We start from the raw sequence: 26591 nt of genomic DNA, 5'->3' as shown, positions 1-26591 counted from the left end.
ATTCTAGTTTTATTCTTTTGCATGTGGCTTTCCTTTCTTCATTGTATGTTTTTGCCTCCATTATCAAAACATTTTTTTTGTCCATGTATGTGCGGGTTTATCTCAGTTTTGTTCCTTGTTCTGTTTTCTGCCAAAACTATGCTGTTTTGATTATTGTAGGTTTGTAGTAAAATTTGAGGTCAGGGAGTGTGATACTTCCAGCTGATCTATTTCAGGCTCATCTTGCATCTGCCTACCTACCCTACCCAGCACTCAGTTAGCCATTTCTCCTAGGAGCCTTGTTTTCTTTTAGTGGTGAATGTTAGTAGAACCAAGACCTATACATACTGTGAAATCACAAGTTCATACCAATTACAGTGGGGCCTTGACTTACGAGTGTCCCGACTAATGAGTTTTTCGAGATACGAGCTGTCTCTCGGCCGATTTTTTGCTTTGAGTTGCGAGCTAAAATTCGGGTTATGAGCCAGCTTCAGATACCCCACCGCTAGTTGGCGCAGCGAACGTCACAGTGAACGCCACAACATCAGCCCAGCATCACGTGTCTCGTTCACTTTATGATTTGACATACGAGTAATTTGAGTTACAAGCTTCGTCACGGAACGAATTAAACTCGTAAGTTAAGGCCCCACTGTATGTCTACTTATGAAAAATAGTCTTGATGTTCATTAAAGCACAATCATGAAAGTGAAAAGACAGCCCACAGAATGGAAGAAAATATTTGCAAATCATTTTTCTTAGAAGGGACTTACATTTATTATACAGGGCTCTTACAACTCAGTAACATAAAGATCACTTAAACAGTGGGTAAAGGATCTGAATAAACATTTCTGCAAGGAAAGTATACAAATGTCCAATAAGCACATGAAAAGATGGCTTGTCATCAGGGCACTGCAATTCAAACTCACAATGAGATACCCATTCACCCCCACAAAGGTGGCTAAATCATTGAGATAATAAATGTTGGTAAGTGGAGAATTGGAACCCTCATACACCACTAGTGGGAATGCAAAATAGCACAGCCACTTTTGAAAACAGTTTCTCAAACTATTAAACATAGTTACCACATGACCCAGCAATTCCGCTCCTACATATACTATACCTAAGAGAAATGTAAACATATGCCCACACAAAAAATTGTACAAGAATGTTTATAGCAGCATTATTCATAATATCTGTCAACTGGTTAATGAATAAATAAAATGTGGTATACACATACAATGGAGTATTCACCCTTAAATGAAATATGGACACATGCTACAACAAGGGTGAACCTTGAAAACGTTTTGCTAAGGGAAAGAAACCAATAACAAAAGGCCACATATTATATGAAAGTCCAGAACAGGTAAATCTATAGCGACAGAAAGTATACTAGTGTTTGCTTAGGGCTAGAGGGAGTGTAAAGGGAATAAATGCTAAAGGGTATGGGACTTCCTGTTGAAATTATTCTAATTTTCTGATTCTGATTTATGGTTGCATATATCAATAAATATGCTAAACTGAATTGTACAGTTTGAGTAGTGAATTGTATGCTATGTGGATTATTTCTCAATAAAACTGTTTTTAAGAAGCCTTTTTAAAAAGGTCCCAATTTGAAATAATACAAATATTATGCCCCCATCTCACCTTTACTCGTTGCCAGATGATCCCATGTTCTCTGGATTAATCAGAACAGAATTAATCTGGGTTAAATATGCAAAGGTAGCTTTGCATATGTTTCACTGTAGTCACCTAAAATGAAGAGCAAGACTTTTTACATTGCCATGATGTTTCAAGGTATATATTTTGATTTGTAAGGAGTGAAAAGAATGTTAGTGCAAGGTCTGAAAGTAAGGTGTCCCCTTTCTAAATTGTTTGTATTGAAGATTGGAAGGACTTAGGATGTGGTCAGGAGAAAAAATTGGTATTTTTCTTTCACTTAAAGTTTCCATTGCATTTTTGCAGATTCGAGTCTTCAGACCACCCAACTACTCTGGCACCATCGCTTTGGCCCTGTTAGTGTCGCTTGTTGGTGGCTTGCTCTATTTAAGAAGGAACAACTTGGAGTTCATCTATAACAAGACTGGTTGGGCCATGGTATCTCTGGTATGTTATCACATTGTACTTCCCCCCCTATATTTTGTAAAATAGCACAAGTTGTATAATATGAACAGAATGAGCCAGATTGTTACATAATGGAAACACATTGCACCCTGTCTTTCAGTGTATAGTCTTTGCTATGACTTCTGGTCAGATGTGGAACCATATCCGTGGACCTCCCTATGCTCATAAGAACCCGCACAATGGACAAGTGGTAGGTGCACTTCCTAAGCATCCATAGTCTGAACTGCAATTCTGTTCATATAGGAGCCAGAAATTAGTGTTTAGGAAGAAAGGGTTGTATATGTGAATCTGTGTTCTTTCTCTTCTCATTTGCTACCTCTGCCATGTACGTGCACATAATATACAATATATATTGGGTTTTCCTTTTTTTAGTGTCAGGACTGCTTTAATTCTGATTAAAAAATCAGCCATGTACCTACATTAAATTTATATGCATAAAATACTTTTTCTACTTATTATTTATTATCGCCACAGCAGTATAGATGCTCATAAGAGGAAATAGGATTAGACATAGGCAAATTGGTGAAAACCTAAAGTGAACCTTAAAGTTCATAAGCACGAAAGTGGTGCGCCAGTGTCCATTTCAATTGCACTGGATGTTAATGGAGTTCTGTGCTTTGGCATTTGGGCTTAATAGCTGTCCTTTGTAATTTTGTTGCCTGTTTTGCATTTTGATGAATCCCTGTCTGCATTTAACAAGGCATGGCATCTCCTTTTTTTCCTTTTCTTACCAGAGCCTTTTGTGTTCTGCCTCATGCCTTCGTGGCTCTATCGAGCTCCTAGTAGGGAACACGGGCTGATCAGAGAGTCCACTGTTGGGCTAAAGCATGAAAAACCAAGGCTCTTTCTGTGTAACACCATTAAGTCATGTTTTAGAAATGTAAGATTCACAGCCACTGTTATTTCTTCCACACGTTTAACTTTGGAACCCTGTAGCATTACGTGCTACGTTTCTTCATTTGTAAAATATCAAAGTAGATATAGTTTCTGTTCCAAGGCCACATTAAAAGTTACTGCCCTCGTAGATTGGCTGTCTTTCAGGAAGAAGTGAAGGCATGTTTGGGCTGTAAAACTCGTGTTACGCAACCAAGGATGAACCGCCCCCCCCGCCTCCTTCCCAGGGTGTCACAGCTGTGGGGCAAGGACCCACAATGGGAGCTAGTGGGAGGGCCAGGGTGCTGCCTAACACTCTGCCGTGCCGAGGACAGCCCCCAACAAAGGGTCATCAGGCACGAAGTGTCAGAGTGTTGAGAGACCGTGGTTCAGGGCTATAGAGAACCTTAGTATAATTTTGTCAAACATGTTTTTCAGCCAACGATATCATCTCATCTAGCATATATACCCCAAGGATGACTTTATAAAAGTGTTTTTATATGGAAGTAACCAGTGCTTAGGATCACAGTGACCTATATATAGTTTAATGTTTAGAATGATTATAGATATTGAATGTCATCAGTAAATATGACTGATATGTAAATAGTTTGGGTATAATAGTGTTCTTTAACATACCTTAGTAAACATGATTTAATCTGTGCCATTTTACACGCTTAAAAGAGGTTTATGTTAAGAGCAAACTCTTTGCCTTTATTCTGAAGTATTCAGGCAAAGAGAAACAGGGAAAGAAAACAAGGTTGAGTTCCTCCCAAGCTCTGCCTCTTCCAGGTATATTATTTGGGGGAAGTTAGTCTGTCTGTTTTTCTATAAAATGAGTCTAATACTGCTTGTCTTACCTTGCAGTTGTCTATGAGATAAAATATGATATTTCGTGTATTAGAATTTTTAAAAGTCTTAGTTAGGGTTCTTCTCAAAGAGTGATTCAAGGCACAGTAGTTTATATCAGAGGAGACGGAAATATGGGGTAGAAGAGGAAAACTGGGAAGGCAGTCAAAAAAGTGTCCGTTAGTGCTGGGGGATCTCTGGGAGCCAGTGCAGAACAAGTGGCGAGGGCAGCTGGGTTATATGCCACCTCTCCTCAGCCACTTGCTGAGTGCTCTTTCCCTGGAAGGCATCACTCCCCACACTGGTGGCCTTCAGCCGTAAAAGAAAGCCAACAGGCAGTGCCATGCTAGTGGCGGGAGTCAGGCTGAAGGTGTAGGGGCCAGAGAACACACAGGGCACGCACAGACAGTGTACACTCCAACCCCCAGTGATGTGCCAGCTTTATTCTTTTCTAGTTTATTCCAAAGCAAAGGAAAGACATTGTGAAGAAATGTAATTCTGAATTGGTGTTTTTCAGGTATCATACTCTGCAAGAAATAGCAACAAATAATACTCAAAATGTCTCACCAATTGTGGGTAATTTTTTAAGCCAGTGTCATATGTCTTGTAAACAGTCCTGCAAGGGAAATGTAAAAACATGTATATATAGTTAAGAGTGTCTGTATCCATCAAAAATGATATTATTCTTATTACACATTGTAACAATTCTTATACAGATGAACAGATTATGTATTTCCTTATAGTAGGTTTGTTATTGATGCTCCGGCAACAGGGCCTGTGTTTTGCATTGCATTTTCGAGAAGTGGTATGTACGGCAGTCCTCTGAGCTAGTCACCCCTACTGCCCATTCACCTCAGAACCAGCAATATACTCTCAGGGACACGTTGGTCAGAATGGGTAAGAGTTTTTGGTCATGCACTGAATCGATGTATAACGAACCTGTGTTGTCTCTGGACTAGTGATTCTAGCTTGACTGGTTATGTTTTCTAACTAGACTGAACTAACTAGATAAGACTGGGGGATGTTGGGTCTTCATTTAGCTATTTGTTTTAAAAATATTAAACATATTCATATGTTAATTGTGGAATAAAACATGTCTAGATGAATCTAAAAATGCTACCAGGATAAGTTTCACTGTATTGAACTTAAAATCTAAATGAATACAGAGAAAGAAAAGGAGTAGTGGAGGCAGTATGGTGCTGTGCTGATTGCAAGCTTATTTGTTCTTATTAAGATGCTATGAAATGACACAAGTACTAATGGTCCGCTTAACAGCATAAAAGTCATCACAGAAGCAGCTATTACTGGGTAGCTAAAGGGAACGTATACAACTGGATAGTTACCTGGGGCATAAAGACATTTTTGTTGTTGTTAAAAAAACAATCATCTTAAGTGAAATGCATTCATTGAGATAAAGCTTATACTTAGGTTATAACTCCCAACATAAATAAATGCACTTTTTAAGATTTGGCCTTTATCTGCTGCCTAAGGATTGCTGTGGGTTTACCAGATACAATTCAGAACTTTCCTCTGCATTGCAGTTCAGTTGTTAATAGAACTAAGAGCTGTGTTCTACGTGTACTGCAAAAGCATTTTATTGCAAAATGGCATGTAGCATACACTAGAATTTATCATTAAGGAAGCACACTTTCTGTTTCAGGCAGCCTAACAGCCTTATACTTTCATGCCTCAGGGATTTGCATAAGCTTGCTCTTTGAGGGACATATTTTAGTAACAAGTTGAAAATTATATAGGCTTATTCAAGCTAACTATAATTATTTTTGTATAAAAATATTTACAGGGAAGTTCACTACTTTTATTGTACTCTTCATAGCACCAGAAAAGAGGTCAATATATAAAGAAAAATTTTAAAGAAAAAATCAGAAACACAATATACTAAAGATATGCAGAAAGTTTATGGTAGATTTCATAAATGATATTCTGCCCTTTGATTTGTTAATTATTTTTTTCATCAACTCAGTATTTGTTGAGAGCCCATTAAATTCCAGGCAGTAGCCCGGCCAGTGTGCCTAAGTGGTTCAGTGTCAGACCTATGAGCCAGGAGGTCAGAGTTCGATCCCCACTTGGGGACGTGCAGAAGGCAGCCGATCAATGATTCTCTCTCCCTCCCCCTTCCTCTCTGAAATCAATAAAAATATCTTTTAAAAAAATTCTAGGCACTACGTTTTCCCTAGTAGTACAGCTACATCATGGAGCTCACAGATATTGTACAGTGGGGCCTTGACTTACGAGTTTAATTCGTTCCGAGACCGGGCTCATTAAAGAGCTCGTTAACTCAAATTACTCTATCAACTCAATGCAAAAAATCGGCCGAGAGACAGCTGGTATCTCAAAAAACTCGTTAGTCGGGACACTCGTAAGTCAAGGCCCCACTGTATATGGATTTGCCCACATCTCAGTCATTAAAGCCTTCCTTGCTTCCTACTGCATTGCTGGTACTAGAAGCTGGAATTGTTTTAGAATTTTGTTCAGTACCATGATCACTTTGTTGCTGTGACTCTGCATTTAACTTCTTTTGCCTTTTTATACTTTTGATTTTCATAGTTTTTGTCTGCCTAGTTGGCCTTTGGTAAAACTCCTTGCCTTCATGTCCACCTAGTTTGACTTCCATCTTCACAGTTAGCTCTATGCACTCTTAATTCTGACCTCTGACTGATCTTGATTACCAATTTTTGTAGCCAACCCAAACTGCTGCTATATTTCCTTTCAACTGTTGTTACCTAGGATAGACCACAGGATTTGTATTCTACCTCCTAGCAAGCATTTCACACAGGACGTATATTAAATAAATAATAGCTGAATAGATGAATAAATATTTCTTTGCAAATAGGAATTCAAGTTATATTTTCAGCATTTCAAAAATGTTAAGTATATCAGGGGAAAAATTGTTTTTCCCTCCTAAGGTTTGTTTGTACTTTGTAATTAAAATTTTGAAAGCACATACACAGAGGGATTATACAACTACAAAATGAGAATGTGTTTAATATGTCACACTTATTCTCTCTGAGAATCCAGAATAAATGTGATTTCAGAGGAAAAAAATGGAAAACAAAGAAAAGAAAAGAAGAATTGACTCTCCTGCAGAGAAAGGGATAAATTACTTGTTACCTGGTTCATATTGTTCAAACTTTTTCCAATTTTGGAAAGAGTAATGTACTACATAGACCCCTGTGGTCCTTAAAACCAAGGAAATTATTCTCATCCTGTCAAGATTAATTTAATTATCTGAACATAATTCATAATAAGCATATTCAGTCTAGTTTTTAAAAAGCATTTTAAAGTTATATTTGCTGCAACTTCAAAATAAGACTATGAAAAGTTCGACTCACAATATTTCTCGTTCAATGCACTTTTTTCAAGCATCATTATATTTCAAGTCTAACAATTATGATTTAAATACAATATTCATAAACTTTTGGTGGAATTAGTATTAAAACTATGACATCAGTTTTCATATTATCTGTGTTTATATTAAAAGATTAGGAGCTTTGAGAAAATTTTTATAAAACTTAAAGATTATATTATATTAAAATATATTTAGTAAAGTAAGGGGGGTCAAATATATGGTGATAGAAGAAGATTTGACTTTGAGTGGTGGGTGCACAATGCAGTATACAGATCATGCGTCACAGAATTGAAACCTATATAATTTTATTAACTAGAGGCCTGGTGCATGAAAATTCGTGTACACAGGGGGGTCCCTTAGCCCAGCCTGCGCCCTCTCACAGGAGGATCAGGCCTAAGCTGGCAGTCAGATATCTCTCTCGCAGTCTGGGAGACCTCGAGGGATATCCACGTGCCAGCTTAGGCCCGCTCCCCAGGGGATTGGGCCTAAGCTGGCAGCCAGACATTCCTCTGGCAGCCTGGGAGCCTTTGGGGGATGTCCGACTAATGGTTTAGGCCCGCTCCCTAAGTGGAGTGGGCCTAAGCTGTTAGTCGGACATCTTTAGCACTGCTGCGGAGGCGGGAGAGGCTCCCACCACCGCTGCTGTGCTGGCCAGCCATGAGCTGGCTTCTGGCTGAGCGGCCCTCCCCCTGTGGAAGCACACTGACCACCAGGGAGCAGCTCCTGCATTGAGCATCTGCCCCCTGGTGGTCAGTGCACGTCATAGGGACCGGGTGTTCCGCCGTTAGGGTCAATTTGCATATTACCCTTTTATTATATAGGATGTCTGTCACCCCAATAAATTTAATTAAAAAGAAAAAGATTAAATGTCATTTTAAAAAACAAGTTTATGTTTTAGTGTTTCTATATGTTTAAGGAAGTTTTTTCCCCCATAAAGTCTTAAACACTACATGTCTTGTATGTCACATACATTTATCAAAACAGAATGAAAATGTACTGGGTCTTCTATTTAAAAAATGCCACAGTATAGTTTTGTCATGTTGTAGACCAAATGCTTTAGTATAAATAACTTCTGAAATTTCAGAATAATTAATAACCCTAAAGGAAAGAAATGATAGATATGGCTTGGAGAAATTTCTCATTATTTTGCATAAATCATGCTAAATATTTTAAAATAACAGTACATCTATATCTGTCTATTGACATCTGCCTTTCTTTATTTCTCTCTCCCCTATTTCCTCCCTCTCCCCAAATATTTTCAACTTTTGAGGTCGTTTTGGCTAATAGCCTGAAGCATATATTAGAATGGTATGCAGGTAAAATAATGATCAGATTATTTTATTCTCTGTTAATTTGGCTTTACAGTGAAGACATAATACATTTTCTTTTATCGTAAGTAATCTTGAAATGACATTCCTCCTTTCTCTACACTTAAAACCCCTCTTCCTAGTTCAGGTGTCACTTTTTTGATGAAGTAGTTTCTTTATAACCTTGGGTGAACATGAAGTTCTCCTACTTTGAATGGCCATGGTAGTTATTTGCCTTATTTATTCCTTTCAATTTTACATCATCTTTTTTGCATAATCATGTCCACTAATAAAATGAAATGATCTTGACCACAGAATCAGAATATTCCTCAGCTTTATAGCTTCTTTATTATAGCTTCTTTATACTGTAAGACTATATAAACTTGGATAAGGACACATATGTAATACCTTAACGAATGGTTCTCAACCTTCTGGCCCTTTAAATACATTTCCTCATGTTGTGACCCAACCATAAAATTATTTTCGTTGCTACTTCATAACTGTAATGTTGCTACTGTTGTGAATCATAATGTAAATATCTGATATGCAGGATGGTCTTAGGCGACCCCTGTGAAAGGGTTGTTTGACTGCCAAAAGGGTCCAACCCACAGGTTGAGAACCGCTGCCTTAATCAATAAAGAAAAATAAATAAAAAGAAAAAAGAAAATTTAGGGTAAAAAATTTTAGATGAAAAGACTATGTAGATTTCCAAGTACATGTACTAAAGTTTTTTTTTTAATATGTTTGTATTGATTTTTAGAAAGAGAGGAAGGGAAAGGGATAGTGAGATAGAAACATTGATGAGAGAGGAACATCATCAATTGGCTGCCTCTTGCAGACCCCCTACTGGGTATTGAGCCCACAACCTGGGCATGTCCCCTGATTGGGAATCAAACCCGTGACCTCTTGGTTCATGGGTTGACGCTTAACTACTGAGCATCACTGGCCAGGCCTAAAGTTTAATCTATTTGAAAAGATTTGCACTTATTCAGAAGATATTTCATTTGGATTTACCCCAAACTATGTGTTGAAATACAGAGTTAATATATACCATGGAATGTTCTGAAACAATTTTTAAGTACTACGTGCATCTACTATAACTTACACTCTTTTATCCCTGAGTGTAAAAATAGTTTAAAAAAACTGTTGAAATTTATAATATCCTAAAATAAGCCTCATTCTTAAAATTAATTTTATAATAGATGTACTAACAGAGCTGCTATTAATAATGCAAAAAAGCTGTAATTATCTCCCAAAGAAGCAATTACTTATGAAAAGCAACCATTTATTTCTGCCAAGAAATAAAATTATTGTGTCCTACATCAGATTTTGCAGGAATCAGTCAAAAGCCCTGAAAGTTAGGTAACATTACAGTTTTCTTTCATTGAAAGGATGAAAATAATATTTTAGTAATAAAGGAAACATTATGATATAAGTCATCACTAACTATATATTGTGTTTGAAATTTGATTTGCAATTTATGTACTTATTAAGTCTTTAAGTTACAGGTTCAGATTCCAAATGTAAACTATAAATCTTCAGGAACACTTTGCCCATTCTATGAGGTTACATCACACCACTGTACATATCTGTCTGGGTCAGTTTAATTGGATATGCACACTAATACCTACAACTTATTCTCATACGCTCAATTACATGGGATCAACGATGGTACATGCTTTAAAAAACTTCACAGTATCTGGAATGTGAGTGTGAAAGACAGAGCAATTCCACTCTCTATTGTCTTCCAGGAGCCCTATGGCTATTACAGTCATACAAACTCTCGTAAGCCTTAGATGTAAAGAAGAAATATCTACATTATTGTTGTGTTTGAAAGTAATATGTCTTAAAAAAAGTTTGTGCTGTTAGGTGATTATAGTATCTGACTGTATATTTTGATACTGAAGGTATTTCTCCTGTGCCATTCCTCATTTTTATGTAACAATGAAGTGTTTTCCATACCTTTCATTGAAATGTCTTCACGGTGTTCTTGTATTGTTTAATTTTAGGTTTTGATCACTAGAAAGCATTATTTTTCTCCAGTTTGCTTATTGGTTAATATATTAAGTTCTGAAAACATGGATCATCTTCAACATATTTTAAACTACCCAGTTTATTAAAATAATAACCTGTAATTTACCTGTAATAACCCTTTAAGTTGTGATTTAGACTTCATTACTGATAAAGATATCACTGAAGGTATTCTCGTTTTATAGAAAGTTTTTTACTTTGCATTTTTCTCCTAGCATTTCTTTCATTCTAGAAACTTTCAAATCGTTATGCCTCTCTTTCTCTCTCTCTCTTCCTCCTATTTTATTAATGCTAGCAAATGCCAATCAACCTGGATTTAAGTGTTCAGCTATCTGTAATTAAAGTCTGGTATTAATAAGGGTAGAGTGGTCTGAGATAACTAATGTGAGTTTTAAAATTGCTATATTTGCAAAAAATGGTCACATGAGAGAAGCAGCCTCCCTGGCCCCCACAAAGATCAGCGATTGGATAGGTAGCTATCCACAGAAATAAACAGCTCTGGGAGACCTACTGAGTCCACTGAGGAAGTTTTAGCAACACAGTGGAACAAAAGACCAAACCTGAGAGGAATTGCACAAAAAGAGAAGGAATTTGGCTTCATTTTGCCTGTGTTATCCCATCGCGTTGGGGGTATTGCCCAGCCCTGGAAGAGCTCCCAGCTGGAAAGAATTCCCCTGTCCAGCATTTCGAGGAACCTTGTGACAGGTGCTTCCATTTCCCTCCACCGAGACCAACAAAGCTGAGCTGTCCGGAGCCAGCCAGGATCAAGAAAGAAAAGCGGGGGCTGTTATTAGACACACAGTGGGAGTGATTGCTTTTTACAGAGACCAGCTCTGGGGAAAACACATCCGGTTTCATCACTGTGGAACCCAACAGCCAGCACAGGGATCCATGGACCCCTTGCACGTTTTGCCAGCTTTCACCCCATAGGTATTTGCATGAGCTGATGCCAGCTGCCTGAGTTCCTCCCACTCCACTGAAGCCTGGGACTGCACCTGCAGCCACCCCTGGCCTCTGCTGCTGCACACGGGTCAGACACCAACTGCCTAAGTCTGTCCCACCATCAGAGGGGCCCAGGAGCAATTCTGGCAGCCAGTTTGGGGCGCTGTAGTGCACGGTGCAAGCGTGGACACCTTGTGGTGTGAGCTGAAGACACATCATTCCCCTCCCTCCCACCTAGTGGTACCACATATCCCACACCTGGTGCCCTGGACCACTAGACTCCAGTGACAGCAGACTCCATGTGCACCTGCCCACAGGTGAAAGGCTTTCCTTACCAAAGTCAGCCCATGAAATCTGGAAGAGGTGACTGCTTCTTAATTAAAGTGCTGACACACCTACACATCTCTACAGCAATCACACAGAATCAGAAACATGACACCACCAAAGGAATACAGGAAACCTTCAGTAACTGGCCCCAAGGGAATGGAGAACCAGGTATTGCCCCACAACAAAACCATTTTTTTATTGTTCTGAAAAGAATTCAGAGCTGAAGAATAAGATACGCTGAACTACAGAATCGAATAGAGAACTTTCACAGCAGACTTGACTAAATAGAAAAATCAGTGAGCTACAAACATTAAATGAAATTACCCAATCAGAGGAACAAAATAAAAATAGAATAAAAAGGAAGGAATAAATCCTGCAAAACCTATGGATCACCATCAAAAGAAATAATGTATAGATCATTGGAGTCTCAGAAGGAGAAGAGAGGATGTAGAAAGTTTATATAAGCAAATACTGAAAACTTCCTAAACATGGGAGATATATGGATATCCAGGTTCTGTAGCTAGTAGGTAACCCCAGAATTTCAATAAGAAAGATCATTTTTAAGACATGTAATAATAAAATGTCTAAAACAAAAGACAGAGGATTTTAAAAGCAACAACAACAAAGTCTCACACAAGGTAATCCCCGGCAGGCTATCAGCAAATGTGTCAGCAAAGACCCTGCAGGCCAAGAAAGAGAGAGGATATATTCAAGTGCAGAAAAAAGAAATGCCCAAGAAGGCTACTTTACCGCCAAAGTTGTCCTTTGAAATGGGAGTGAGAGAAAGACTCCTTAATAAATAGCTGAGTATGTAGACTAGTACAGCCACTATGGAAAACAATATGGAGGTTCCTGAAAAGCTTAAAGATAGAACCATATGATGCAAATATCTTAATTCTGGGTCTATATCCAAAGGAATTGAAAACAGGATCTCACCCCCACTCCCATGTTCATTGCACTATTACTCACAATAGCCTAGAAATAGAAACAAACTACCTGCCTCTCAATGAATAAGTGGATCTATATATAGATATATATCAGTATTGCTAATCCATGGAAAGAAGGAAATCCTGCCATTTTGGAAACTTAAATGAACCTTGAGGGCATTATGCTTAGTTAAGTAAGCCAGACAGATAAAGACAAATAGATTGTGTTAGTATGCTACAACATATATGTCGAATTAAAAAGGAACAAACTTACAGAAACAGAGAGTAGAGTGATGGTTATCAGAGGTTGTGGGTAGGGAAAATGGGAAGATATTGGTCAAAGGGTAATGACTTCCAGATATAAGATCTATAAGCTATATGCTGGAAAGTTTATAAGAGTAGATCTTAAATGTACTTACTGCAAAAAAAGAACTGGTAATTATGTGACTGGATGGTGGTAATTAACACTGGACTATAGTGTTAATCAATTTTCAATATATTATCAAATCAACAGGTTGTACATATTAAACTTATACAATGTTATATATCAATCATATCTCAATACAGCTGGAAAAATACACAAACACTTTATTATGCTCCAGAAAACAGCCTAAAGGCAGAATGAAGTTTACTGCTTTGTTAATTATGGTTGGATTTCCTGATGAATTTTAGATCTTGATAGTGCATGCCATTTTTCCTCCCATAAGAGTTTGGACAAGAGTGACGAGCCACTGAAATACTTTGCGGTTTATTAGAGTTCGTGCAGGTCACAAAGAGAACAGCCTTTCTATTAGGTCATAACGAAGGCACTAGAAAAAGCTAATTTAATGTTAAGTAAAAAGCACTTAGAGTTGTAATAGAACTTTAAAATATTTTTGACCAAATGGTTGTCCTTACAACAAAAGTCACAGAAGCAAGGAGATAATGAAAGACATGCAGCCAATGGTGGACTGATCCATAGAGCCCACGCTGTGAAGGCAGTCTCCCTTACTGTCGGAGAGCATGACTCGCCAAGGCCTGGCTCTGCTACCTGACAGTAGCCCCCTAGTCCATAGTTCCCTGTGGCCCTGTGGGAGATTCTTCATTTTCTCGTGATTCCTTGTGAGCACATCTGAAAAATTGGTGTAGAAGTGTATGCTGTCTTTCAGGCCTGAGCAGCTTCCTAAGTCTACTTTCTGTCTGCAGATGATTGACAGTTCAAGGATTGATTTAAGCCTAGATCAGTGGCAGTCTTTTTCAGTCTAGAGTGGTGATTATTAATGCCAATAAAATTCTCAGAAAACTTTGAGGATGTTGTACCTACTTGATTCCAATCAGCCCATTGTGCTAGCGATCCCACCCACAGTTCTTTGTAAAACATGGTATTAGGGTAGCTATATTTTTTAACTTTCCCATTCACAGATCTCTAAATTTTGACTTTCACCAAGAAGGTGAAAGACCTGTATACTGAAAATTGTAAACACTGATAAAAAAAATTGTGAAAGATGTAAATAAATGGGAAGATATTCTGTGTTTAAAAAAAAAAGTTAAACAACAAAAACCCATATAAAACATCTTGCTAGCTCATTCTTTATAAGCAGGATTAGGGTCAACATTAAGGATATTCTAACATTCAATCTACTTACGGCATATATTTGAATGTAAGCTATTATTAGTTGTAGAGATTGCATATACCTGTCCTAAACAGCAGTCAGCCTCACTGATGAGGTACAGTTATCCAAATCCACCCAAATCCAAATAATCTGAGTATAGGAAACCAGAGGCACTGACTCAGAAAAAATGAAGTTCATCATGCTACACCACCAGCAGTATTTACATTTCAAATCAATTCTGTTCAATTCAGTGAATAACGGTTGTGCACCTTTCACTCTGTGTTGCGCTGGCATTATGCCAATATTCTGGGCTTAATTCTTGCATCCATGAATTTCATACTTTAGTAGAGATATAAATATACAGTTCACTTCTTATCAGCATAACAAGAGCTGTAATCATGATAAAAAAACACAAGTATGTGAGCACAGAGTAAGGAGGAATGAAAGACTGTTTTTCTCAGGGTGAGTTTGTAGGAAAAACTAATAGTCTACCACTTAAAGGACAAGTGGAAAGTATATTCAAGATAGAGAGGACAGGTTGGACAGAAAGTCATTTGATGTGACTCGTGCCTGTGGGTGTTGAATTGAGGCCATGAAGAAAACTTGGTGCTGGATTATGAAGGGCATTGAAGCCCTTTTGGAAATTTTCTCTCAATAATATGAGTAGGAAATTGTGGGATCATATGAAAAAGAGTGACCTGAGAGAATGTTTGCCTAAAAGTGGTGTTTTTTTTTCCCTTGTAATGATCCTTTGGCCAGAAAGAGCAGGCCTTTGTTGGAGTTTTTTAAAAATCTGTTCCCGTTGATGTTTGTGGCATACTGGTTTCTCCAATATCATCCAGTCCAGGACATATGAAGTGCAAAAACAATGCAGAGAATCATTGTTCCTTGGTTCCTAAGATGCCCAACCTGTGTGCTTTCACTCTGCCTTACAGAATCTCATGTTTGTTTTATGTGTAACATCCAGGGTTTGGGCAGTGCTTAACATCTGTTCAGAGTCAGATGTCTTAAACTGACTTTTAACTAAGGGCGGGGGGCGGGGGGAAGGGGGCTGGGTGGACATGGGCAAAGGGGGGGTGATGAGAGACATCTGCAATACTGTCAACAGTAAAAAATTTAAATTAAAAAATTTTCTGGAAGTAAAATGTACAAACAGTGTAATATTTGTATCCCCCTGGGGGTTTCTTCAGGCCCTTTTCCATTTACATTCCTCTCCATCAAGGTAGCCACTGTTTAGATTTCTGTCACCATAGGTTAATTTTCCTGTGTTTGAAAAAGGAATGATAGTATGTGTCTGGATACCTTTACCTAACAGTGTTTTTGAGATTGAAGATGATTTGTAAAATGTGAATATATGTTTTACTACTGAAAATTTTAAGCCAGAGAAGAGTATATGACAAGTAATGTTTTAGGAAGGAAGTTATTGTTGCAGTAGGTAAGTAGGTGTTTGGGGGGTGGAGGGGGTAGACAGTGGTTCAGTGTAGACGTTGGTGCATGGAGATGCTGAACTCTCCTGTGTCACCAGACAACCTGTTAGTCAAGCAAAGCTAAATGCACTAGAATTCACTGCAGGAGGAAAGTCTTTGCAGTTTCTCAGAAGTAGGAAAAAGAAGGAGGTGGGTATTTATAGGCTCTTGGGATCTGGACTTAAATGGTTTAAAGGTGGGCTTTTTAAGACAGGCAGTTAAATATATTTATCAGAATAGCTTAGGATTCCTGGACATGGTGAGGCAAGAATCTTAAAGTAAGCTGTTTGTTGCAGGTGTGTGGACTGTCACTGATAAATTGATCTGTAAGAATTTCTGGAAGCAAACAGTAAGGTTATTTTTTTATTTTTTTGCTTTACAATCTTATCTTTACCAAGCGAAGATTTCTTTGAAGAAACTATTAAGTCATGTTGACACAGATGGTCTCAGTTCTCAGAGATAAGTTAAAAGGTTGTTGATGAATTTCAAGTTATTAAGGCTGCGACCGAGGTAATAGCAATGGGGTGAGAATGAAAGAGCCATTATATAAGGAAACAACACTGTGTGTGGAGTGAAAAAAAGAGATTCTGTTTTCAGGCCCGGATGGGGCTCATTTTTGAACTTTGGCATTTATTCTTTAGAGACTTTTCATAGATCTTCTAGTTGGAGGAGACTAGAAGTTATCAAAGCCAGAATCCTCTAGTTGAGTTAGAAACCCTTTTACAACATCTACAGTAAATAATAGTTGTTGAGCCTCTTATTAAACAATTTAGATGAGAACTGTTTTTCCTCATGAGCCAGCTAGTTTTAGCTTTATTTATAGGGAAGATGTTTCTTGTATTGAGTTGAAAACTGTTCCTTGGAAATGCATAATGCTAGTAATCTCCCCCTCCCCCCCAGTCTCCTAGAGTGATGCCTTCTAAGATCCACAGGTCAGCTGCACAAACATTTGAGGCGGGTTATCATTCTGGTCTCTTTTCTAGGCAACCTATTTCCAGTTCCTTCACCTGCTGTCACAGGCAGATCTGTAACTCCCCCAGCCTGGTCACTGTTCTCTGTCCTGCTCTGCAGTGAGTCAGTGTCCCCCGGCGTATCTGCTAGTGCTCAAGTTTGCATACTGCCCTCCAGATGTGTTCTGAACAGGGAGGGGCAGAAGCATGACCTTTATTTCTAGGTAATTTATATTGCTCAAATAAACAAATAAATAACAGTAACACAGACAAAGCTAACTTTCTCTTAGCTTTTCCAGTATCTACATCAGACTGTTAAACCTGAGGTTCATTTGGTTTCAGCATTACTAGACACACTTGAAAATGACAGACAACTGTGGTCCACAGAGGGGAGTTAAAACCACCAGAATTATGTGCAAATGTCTTGGAACTATATTGTCCAAGAATTGTCATTCTATTGTAGCTTAGAAATGAACACCTGCTCTTTGCTTCATAGCTGTCCTGTCTGAAAGTGAATGGGGGAAGAGAGTATTTGTCATGTGTTCCCACAAGTAAAAACCACACTTCAGGTTAACACAGAAAAGCTAGTGGTATTTCTGAAGTAATCCCTCCTCAAAGAGTTAGTGGTTTCCAAAACAAGATTAGAAAAATGTTGCCAGTGGAAGCTCAGATAACAGAGAGCTTTTGGATTTCCTATTTTCTGAAATAAGCCCATGTCCTTGGGTAGTTAGCGCTTAGGCAGGGAGAGGTCAGGACACTTGCCTCTACAAGGCCTTTCTAGAAGCTGAAACAGCTACGCAAAGGAGGCCGCACAGAGGCCATCTTTTACTGTTTAATTTAGACTCTGGGCCAGGGAAGACCTGCTGAGATTCTTGCTTGTTGATTCCCCACTTTTAGAAATCCGGATGAACATGTTTGTTAAATAGGATTTGATTACCTAATAATAATGCCATATGTGTTAATTAACATACACACTGAATAAAATCTTTATGTAACCAATTTTTATAATAGGATAGAGCTACCAAACTACTTTTAAAATGACTCTTGCTTACATATTGACAGCTTGTTCTGATAAAACTTTCTCAGCAGACTGCATTCTGTCCCTGAGCGTGACTATGTTATGGATGACAAGAGGGCCCTCCTGCATACCTTAGTACTGCTCCCGCCAGTGGGGATGGCAGGTGGGGCTGTTCAGTTAGCACATTTCTTAGACACAGAATTAGTTTTATGGCGTCATCTATTGCCTCACGCTCAAAGCCTTGTTTATAATCAGGTAAAATTCCATATTCCCCTTCCTGCTCATAAAGCTTGAATCTTTGTGCTGTGACTCAACAGAGATCAAATTCAAGGCATCCATTTTCTACTACTTGTTTTCTTATATGTTGTAAATTCAGATTTTTAGATGCTAGTTAAATACAGTTTTTTAAGATGCTCATATTGTGCCTGGTTGAATCTCTCAGATTTCAACAGAGTCTAAGAGAAACAGTTTTGTTTTGTACCTAATTGAACTAGATTGTAATCTAGAGACAGTCACTGTACCTTTTATTGTCGCAGTACTCCGATCTAGCATAGTGCTCCTTTGAATAATGAATGGCTATTAAGGCATATATTTATGCTATCTTTATATATCTGGTGCTTGTTTTCATTTTAGAGCCTAGTAGAACTATTCTTTGTATTTATTTTAAAATAGTTTATTGATTTTTAAGAGAGAGAAACATTGATGTGAGAGCATAGCATAGAATGGCTGCCTCCTGCCCGCCACCTACCCGGGATCGAGCCCACAACCAGGGCATGTGCTCTTGACTGGAAATTGAATCAGCAACCTCCTGGTGCATGGGACAATGTCCACCCTACTGAGCCACACTGGCCAGGGCTCTTTGTATTTATTTTTACCAATAGGAAGCAATGAAAAGAAGAAAATATTATCTCTCTTAACAATATTCTATTTGAAGTGCTTTCCCAGGAAATAGAACAAAGATTTTCTATAATGTATAATCTAACAAAGTCATTCAATTAGGTATTAAAATAGTAATTCTTTTTTTTTAAATATATTCCATTGATTTTTTACAGAGAGGAAGGGAGAGAGACAGAGAGTTAGAAACATCGACGAGAGAGAAACATCGATCAGCTGCCTCCTGCACACCTCCTACTGGGGATGTGCCCACAACCCAGGTATATGCCCTTGACCGGAATCGAACCCGGGACCCTTCAGTCCGCAGGCCGACGCTCTATCCACTGAGCCAAACCGGTTTCAGCTAAAATAGTAATTCTTAAGCTAATTAAGAAAGTACCCTTCAGTTCAAACTTTCCTTATGATTTTGCACTTATCAAACAGATGTCAAAGTCATAATGTGAATACTTAAAAAGCATTTGAAATGTCAATAGAAGAAACCTTTATCCTAAAATTATGTTTGCAAGAGTGGAGAAAAGATAACACTATTATCAGTGTTTTTATAGTATAGCCAACTTATATTAAAATGTGGTCTGTAATACAAGATAGATACTAATACAAAGATAAATATTTCATAACTGGATAATCTAATAATAATTATGCAGACTTCCAGTAAAGATAGTGGAGTAAGTAAATGCTGTGCTTGCCTCCTCCCACGACCACATCAAAATTTCAACTGAATTATGGAACAACTATCATGGAGTCTAGCTGAAGAGAAGTCTTATAACCAAGGATATAAAAAATGCCACAAGACTGGTAGGAGGGGCACAGATGAGAACAGCTGGCCCCACACCCACGTGTGGCAATTAAGAATCTGGAAAGATATCTGGGCAGTGGGGGTCTCACCTAAGGAGCCAAGAGTCCTCACCCCATCCCCAGGCACTAGTGCTGGGAAGAGGAGTCCCCATAACTACAGGCTGTGAAAACCAGCAGAGATTGCATCCAAGTGGGACAAGAACTACTGGATTCCCAAGCATTTCTCTTGAGAGGCCGAGCCAGACTCGTTCACATACTCACTCACTTACTCACTCTGGGCTCCAGGGCAGGAGCAGCAGCTTAAGATATCAGGGACGCACAGCAAGGAACTGAATTTACTGGCGTCAGGGTGAAAGCTGGAGGAGCAGGGGTCGGATGGCTCTCTCCGGGTATAGGCACCATCGCTTTTTGTGGAGCCCTATCTCACCCAGCTCTCAGCTGCAGATGGGCATCAAATCATTAACCTAGCTAACAGTGTTCACCCAACCCTGGTGATTCCCTGAGAATCCACCCCACCCAACCAGCGGGCCTGGCCTGAGCATTTTCCAGGACCCCCCTGCCTCAGCTCACGCTGTGGACTTTTCTACAATACCTTATAGGTCCACAAACCTCAGACTATCAGGGGTTGGCTTCAGTGGGCACTGTACATCTTGCTAAGTGGCCCCTAAGCCCAGCACAAGGGGCAACCAGTCTCAGTTCACATTGTAATTCCCATCAGGTGGCCGTCTGACCTGACCTAAGCTGCGACCAGTGTTAGCCTGAACATAACTACAAATAAACAATCATAAACACAGCTCAAAAAGCAGTTGGCCTCAGTTAACAATGTGGGTCCCACTAAAGCAAGCATGTCAAACTCGCAGCTGGCTGGTATCAAGTCCGACACTAGTGGGAGCATGGTCTCTCCCGAGCACCTCCAAGGCCATCACAAGTGGCAACCAACAGCGCATCACTTGGTAGTTCCCAGTAGGTGGCCCCTAGCTGGGCACAATTGACAGCCTGCACTGGAACCCCACCCAAGAGTCTCCAGAACCAACACACTTGGTGGCTGGCTTCAGACCAGAGCACCACTCAACCAACTCCACAAATAATACACCCGAAGGGTGAACTCACCTGCCGCCAGAGCCCTGCTAACGTAACTCCAGTGAGGTTAGCCCCACTAACAGCTTTCCCCTCCAGCCCATCCCTCCAGCCAGTCAGCCTGATGTCAGTTCCGCCCACTGACATGCCCAAAACAACCAAGGCTCAAGTACAACAGCAGGGCCCTACAAAATCCATCGAAGTGTCCTATTTACAAGTAACCATCTTTGGAGTCTCTTCCTTCTATTTCAGCCTACAGTAACTTCACCTTTTTTATTTCCCTTGAACACATAGCTAAATTCATAGCCAACATTATAGCCTTTATTAAATATCATGCAATTTAGTACCTATTAATTATGATGTTTAATTCTATAGCACTTCTCAATAAAAAGGATCGTAGTAGTATTTTACAAAAGAGGCAACTCCAGCACAGACTCAAATCTTGGTCTACTAAATCTGGAGCATTCACCATAGTGGCCTCCTTGTACTTGGCCTTTGTGATTAGATAGCTTTTCATGCACATATGCTGTTTCTTATTGAGCAGAAACACCATGTTTTATATTTACCTGTTTTTCTCATTGTATGGAGTGCAGTATCTCCTATTCTTAAGTACCAAATAGATATTTGTTGGATTTATTTATTGGTTGTTGGACTGATTGATTCAAAGGCATTTGACTTATATTGCCAAGGGATTTGACTGGCCTAGAGGCAATTTTAAATTTTCAAAGGTTTGTGAGCAGCAGACTGACAAGAGCTTTTAGAAGATTTAGCTAGAATAGGCAGGGATTTCCAAGTGGAAACTTAGATCATTAGAAGAATGGTTGTGTTATTGACAGAAGCATGGAAGCTTGACAAAGATAAGTTAGTTGTTATGGAGAACATTGACATTTAAAAGAATTTGATTTTATAGTGTTAGTGCCATTCATGTAGGATATTTCAGAGAAATATGCAAGTAGTAGTTACCCTATAAGATGCGAAAACATGCCCCTGGTTGGGAATAGGTCTTTGCTACAGAAGAGCTGTTGACTATAAATGTATGAATCTTCCAAAGGAGAAAATGTAAAGAGATAATAGAACTTGCACAGACAAATGAGGTAAGATATTTTCTTTATAATTAAAGTATATGCTACTTTATGGTGACCTCTTTTCTTTAATAAACCTAAATGTAACTGATTATGCAGATTTTATTTAAACTCATGTATCCCCAATTGAATGTAAGTGTTCTAGATTTGTAGTAGTATAAATATTGCAATATATATTTACTATGAATTTGGACCTTACCTAAATTTTTACTACAAATTCTGTTACCTATAAAGTTAATGTCCTTTTGCATAAAACACACAGGATATCCAGGATTCAATAACTTTTTGCCACCTGCCATGAACATACTTCAAACTACCAACACCGTCTGTCTGGATTATTGTAGTAACCTCTTTTTGCTTCTATCCTTGCTCCACCATAATCTATTCTCAACATAGATCACGCTACTCTTCTGCTCAGAACCTTCCTATTATGGTTTCTCATGTGACTCAGTGAAATCTAAGTCTTCACCAACACATTGGTGAAGACTTACTGTTTGCTGAAGACTTACTGTTTGCTGAACACACTTCTACCTTAAGGACTTTGTGTTGGTCCTTATTCCCACTGCCTTGTCTGTACTCCCCAAAAAATCAGTGTGTCTACCTAATGTCCTTAGTGTATAATTTATTTTACATTATATATATATATATATACATATATATATATATATACACACACACACATATATATTACATATGTTATATATCCATATATTCACTCCACACACACACACAAGCCAGAGATATTTGCTTTGTTCACTATTTTATTTCAAGGGTCTAGAAAGGTAACCTCTCACATTAGATGTTCAATGAATATTTGTGGAAGAAATAAATATAAGAATACCAAGAAAGCTAACACTTACTGAAGGCTTACTTCATGGCATGCCTTTCTAAAAGCTTTGTATTGTTATAACAGCCTGATCTCACAGATGAGGAAACTGAGCCATTGGTTAAGTGATGTGCCCACTTCCACACAGCTAGAATTCAACCCTAGAGGCCTGGCTTGGAGCCAGAGTCCTCAACCATTAGAGCGCGGTGCTTTTGTTGAAGATGACAGCTGTGTTTGGGTTAGAAAGCTGTTATAGTAGAACCAGAAGTTGTGTATCAGCCTATTACATATAAAATAGTTCTCATATACCTGGATTCACATGGGTGGTATACTGATGAAATATAATGATGAATGTTGTTCATTTGTAGCCTTGAAATAGTAAGCTGAAAGAAGTAGAAAATTACCCCAAGAACTTAATGTCATATTTGGAAGATTAGCAGGTTCAACCAGTAACATCCATCATTAGTTAAACCCATTCTCAAGGCCTGCAAAGCCATGGTACTGTCAGCTGTGCTATATGGGTCTAATATCTGAATCCTGATCAGTGTCATTTTTATTTCTGGGACAGGTTTCATTTATCGTGCCATTGCACTACATTTCACATCGGATGTCAGGATGAAGCCTCTGATCAGATGTCAGAGACTTAGAGGCAGTGAATTTCCACACTGCTCTTCAGGATGCAGTGGTCTGGACATGCGGGGGAAGTGCATGATTATGGGCTTGCAAAGCAGTGGCATTAGGTGAACTTTAGAGAAAGTGTCATTTTTAGCACAATATAAGAGAAGTGTTAAGGATGTAAACTAAAGCTGTCTGAAGAACTGGACTGGAAACACTGTTGTAGCAGACAGTCCAGTGTGGTGCAATGGGACTCAGACTCAGCAATATTGTGCTCAACTTGCAATCGATGTCAATGATTTGAATAAGTACAAAGTACAAATAATGATCAGAAGATGATCTAGCATATGCTAAAAGGTTTATTATGAAGAAATAATGGCCTGGCCACCTAGGGTATTTGTCATCTATTTGAATATGCCTACATATACAGAATTACCAAAGCATTTACTGAGAATTGGCAATGTGAACTTCCATTTTTATAGCTATAACAAAAAAGGAAGAAAAATGTTAGAGACTAAGCTTCGAAAGAAACAGAGTGGTTCTTGTTTATTTTTAGTGTCAATGCATTTCATAGAGTTTACTTGATAAGATCTTTTTATCACCTAATAGTCCTATAAATAACAAAAACTACCTGTACCAGGCACATGAATTACAGAGGTAAATGGCTTTCCAGAGGAAATAATTCAAATATTGGCAAAGCTGGATTCGGGCACAAAGAAATTATGCTCCTAATGTATTTCTAGACAAGTTATAGATGCAAAAATTGGGTGATATGAAATGAGTGATTTTATTTGTAACAGAATGATATAACTTTTACGCTGCATTAGTTTTTTGTTGTCATTGTTCTTGCATTTTGGATTTACATTTATAATAATGACAGAATATTAATCTTCCTTGATTATTTTTTTCTTTCTGGAAATTAAAAGAGGGAAAAAAACCCTCATACATTTTGATTATATTATCCTTTTTATATATACCTGATGTGACAGTTAGCAAAGCTTTAAAGCATTATAGATTTACATATTCAGTATCTCTCACATTAAAACCTATTCAGTTGGATGTTAAAATGTTGTAGAATATAACAAACAGCTTTTCATTTTGATATTATTACTTTAGTTACAAAAGAAAATTCTGTTGAGAGCAATTATACAACACGTTTCAAGTTTTCCTTTGTTACTGACTATAACAAAATCGATAATAAGTCTAGAAATCTGTTGTCAACAAAATATTACTAAATTACCTCGAAGGTGAAGCATGGGACCTTTTAAATGTTTGCTGTAGACTTGGAAGAAACTTAGTCTAATTATGTTGTCATATTTTTATTCTCTTAGCATTTTGAAGGTGCAGTCGGCACGAGAAGCTCTCTCATTCGCCATATTATCACTTTTGTGCTTCTTCAAATGGTGTCTGTGACTAGTGTCTGGGCCTTGAGGTTGTTTTCTGGTACCCTACAAGTGTTCTAGCCCGCACTCTGTTCTCACTGGGCTTTTAGGTGGGGACAACTATATTGAACTATTTCAGCGAATTCTGCTTAAGATTTCTGTAGTACTGATGGGAGGTTTTGATGTTGTCTATTTTGTTGTTAACACCCCCCCTCCCCTCCCCCCCCCCCCCCCCCCCCCCCCCCCGCTTAAAATACATGGACCACCAGTCCTACAGCCACTGTAACTCAGGTAAAGCTCATGGGAGAGATCTCTCTCCTTTATGATCAGGACTGACAACACTTTGGGGAGAAGGGCTTGAATAAGACCAAGCATACCTACTCGGCTGGAGCCACGCTGTCCAAACACTGCCCTGCTCCATGTCCCTGGTCAGGGGCTCCCAGCCGTTTGGGTCTCGCATTCCCAATAGCTCAGCGTCTGCCTCTGGAACTTCACCATGGGTCTTGCAGTATTCTACAGAACCGCCCCGTACTGGACAGGAGGGTTGAAATTGGAGTTCTCAAACATATGCTGTGATGCCAGCTGCTGTCCCTGCTGATAGCATCTTGTACTTTCTTCTGTTGTTTGAGCCCAATTTGCAGGCAGCACTCTTCATAGGCTTGTAGCCATGGAGCTCTGAGCTACTACACTTGGAATAGGAAGTCGTTGGGGTTTTTTTGTGTTTTTTTTTTAAGTTTTGCTAGTAAGATGCTTTCTCTGAATATGGAACAATTCTTTTATTGTTAAAAACACTTCTTACTAGAAATATATTTTTCTCTGAATATGTAGCCTTTCTGACAGCTGTTAAAGAATTACACGTTCCCTCTCCCCATACAGCCTCTTGTAAAATGTAGGTAGGTAGAAATGGCTTTCAGCTCTAAACAGGGTAAATTTCTGGTCCTACCACAGACCTATTGTATGAGAATCTCCAAAGATGGAGTCTAAGAATCTGTTGTTGTTTTTTAAACAAACACCCCATTTTTGAGTGGTCCACCTTTTAATGCTCAAGTGGGATAAGACAAATTGAAGAGTATGGCTGGGGTAGGTAAGGGTACCTCACTCCACATTTCAGGGTCTTATTGCTGACAGCTGACAGACAAAATATCCTGAGTGGCAAGCGATCCGATTTATCAGTGTTTTCACGAAGACCTGTGTCATGTGTACTGTAATCATTTTCTTGTTCAAGCCAAATATTTAATGAAGTACTTAGGAATTTCAAGCATGAGGTACATATAGCCTCTGAGAAATCAAACACAGTGGCAGTCTTTGCCACGTAGATGTAGGTAATACCTATTTATATCTCTTCTTTCAGGCAAACCCAGAAGGCCTGGCCCAGCTGTTGTCTGGTATCTTGTCACTTCTGCCACTGGTGTAGAGGCCTAGCAAGGAATAGTGCCGACTCTGAGGAGTTGATGCAGGTTGATGAAGGAAAAGCCCCGTAAGGAAAGGGCTGGAAATGTATGACTAACAAGAAAGAGGAATCTTTTATTAGAATGTCAGAGTGACAAGTACCTTGGTATTTCCACTTGTTTTGTTCAGGAGCAGCGTGACCCAGGATACCTCCTTTTGCCATCAGCTCAACAGAAGCCTTCTCCACTCTTTTTTGGTTTGGTTTGTTTTATCAGTGTGTGTGTGTGTGTGTATGTATGTATATATATGTCTATATATATGTGTGTGTGTGTATATATATATATACTAGAGGCCCGGTGCACAAAAATTTGTGCACTCGGGGGGGGGGGGTCCCCCAGCCCGGCCTGTGCCCTCTCACAGTCTGGGCCGTCGGGAGATAACGACCTGCTGCTTAGGCTTAGGCCTGCTCCCGGTTGGCCAAAGGGCCAGGCCCAATCCCTAAAGTCACCCCTGGACCTGCTTTAAGATCGGTCCATTTGGGAGATGGGGCACATTCCCAACCTGGACAAAAGAAGGGTGAAAAGGAGGTTAGGACCTGCCACTCACACACGGAAGAGGAAGGGTTCAATAGGGGGTTTGTGGCCTCTGCCGACCATGCCATAACCACGAGGGCATCGAGGGTCTCCATAGCACCTCCAATGCGCTTCTGCATCAAAGAATTAGGGAGCTGGGCGCTCGCCCCCTCTATCTCTTGATGCACAGCTCAAGGGGGATGATTCTGGGGCA

General features: G+C 39.1%; 1 protein-coding gene across 1 annotated transcript in view; it reads left to right on the top strand.

Annotated features, from left to right (window-relative positions):
• Positions 1-26591, top strand: part of TUSC3 (tumor suppressor candidate 3) — a 130582-nt gene that overhangs the window by 80119 nt on the left and 23872 nt on the right. The window contains exons 7-8 of the mRNA XM_006097427.3: positions 1942-2082; positions 2201-2290. Coding sequence (XP_006097489.1) covers positions 1942-2082; positions 2201-2290 — 231 coding nt within the window. The remainder of the gene's footprint in view (positions 1-1941; positions 2083-2200; positions 2291-26591) is intronic.

This window comes from Myotis lucifugus, unplaced genomic scaffold, assembly GCF_000147115.1.
Source record: "Myotis lucifugus unplaced genomic scaffold, Myoluc2.0 scaffold_201, whole genome shotgun sequence".
Classification (NCBI taxonomy): Eukaryota; Metazoa; Chordata; class Mammalia; order Chiroptera; family Vespertilionidae; genus Myotis; species Myotis lucifugus.
The sequence above is the reverse complement of the archived record's forward strand: the minus strand, read 5'-3'. Positions and strand labels throughout refer to the sequence as shown.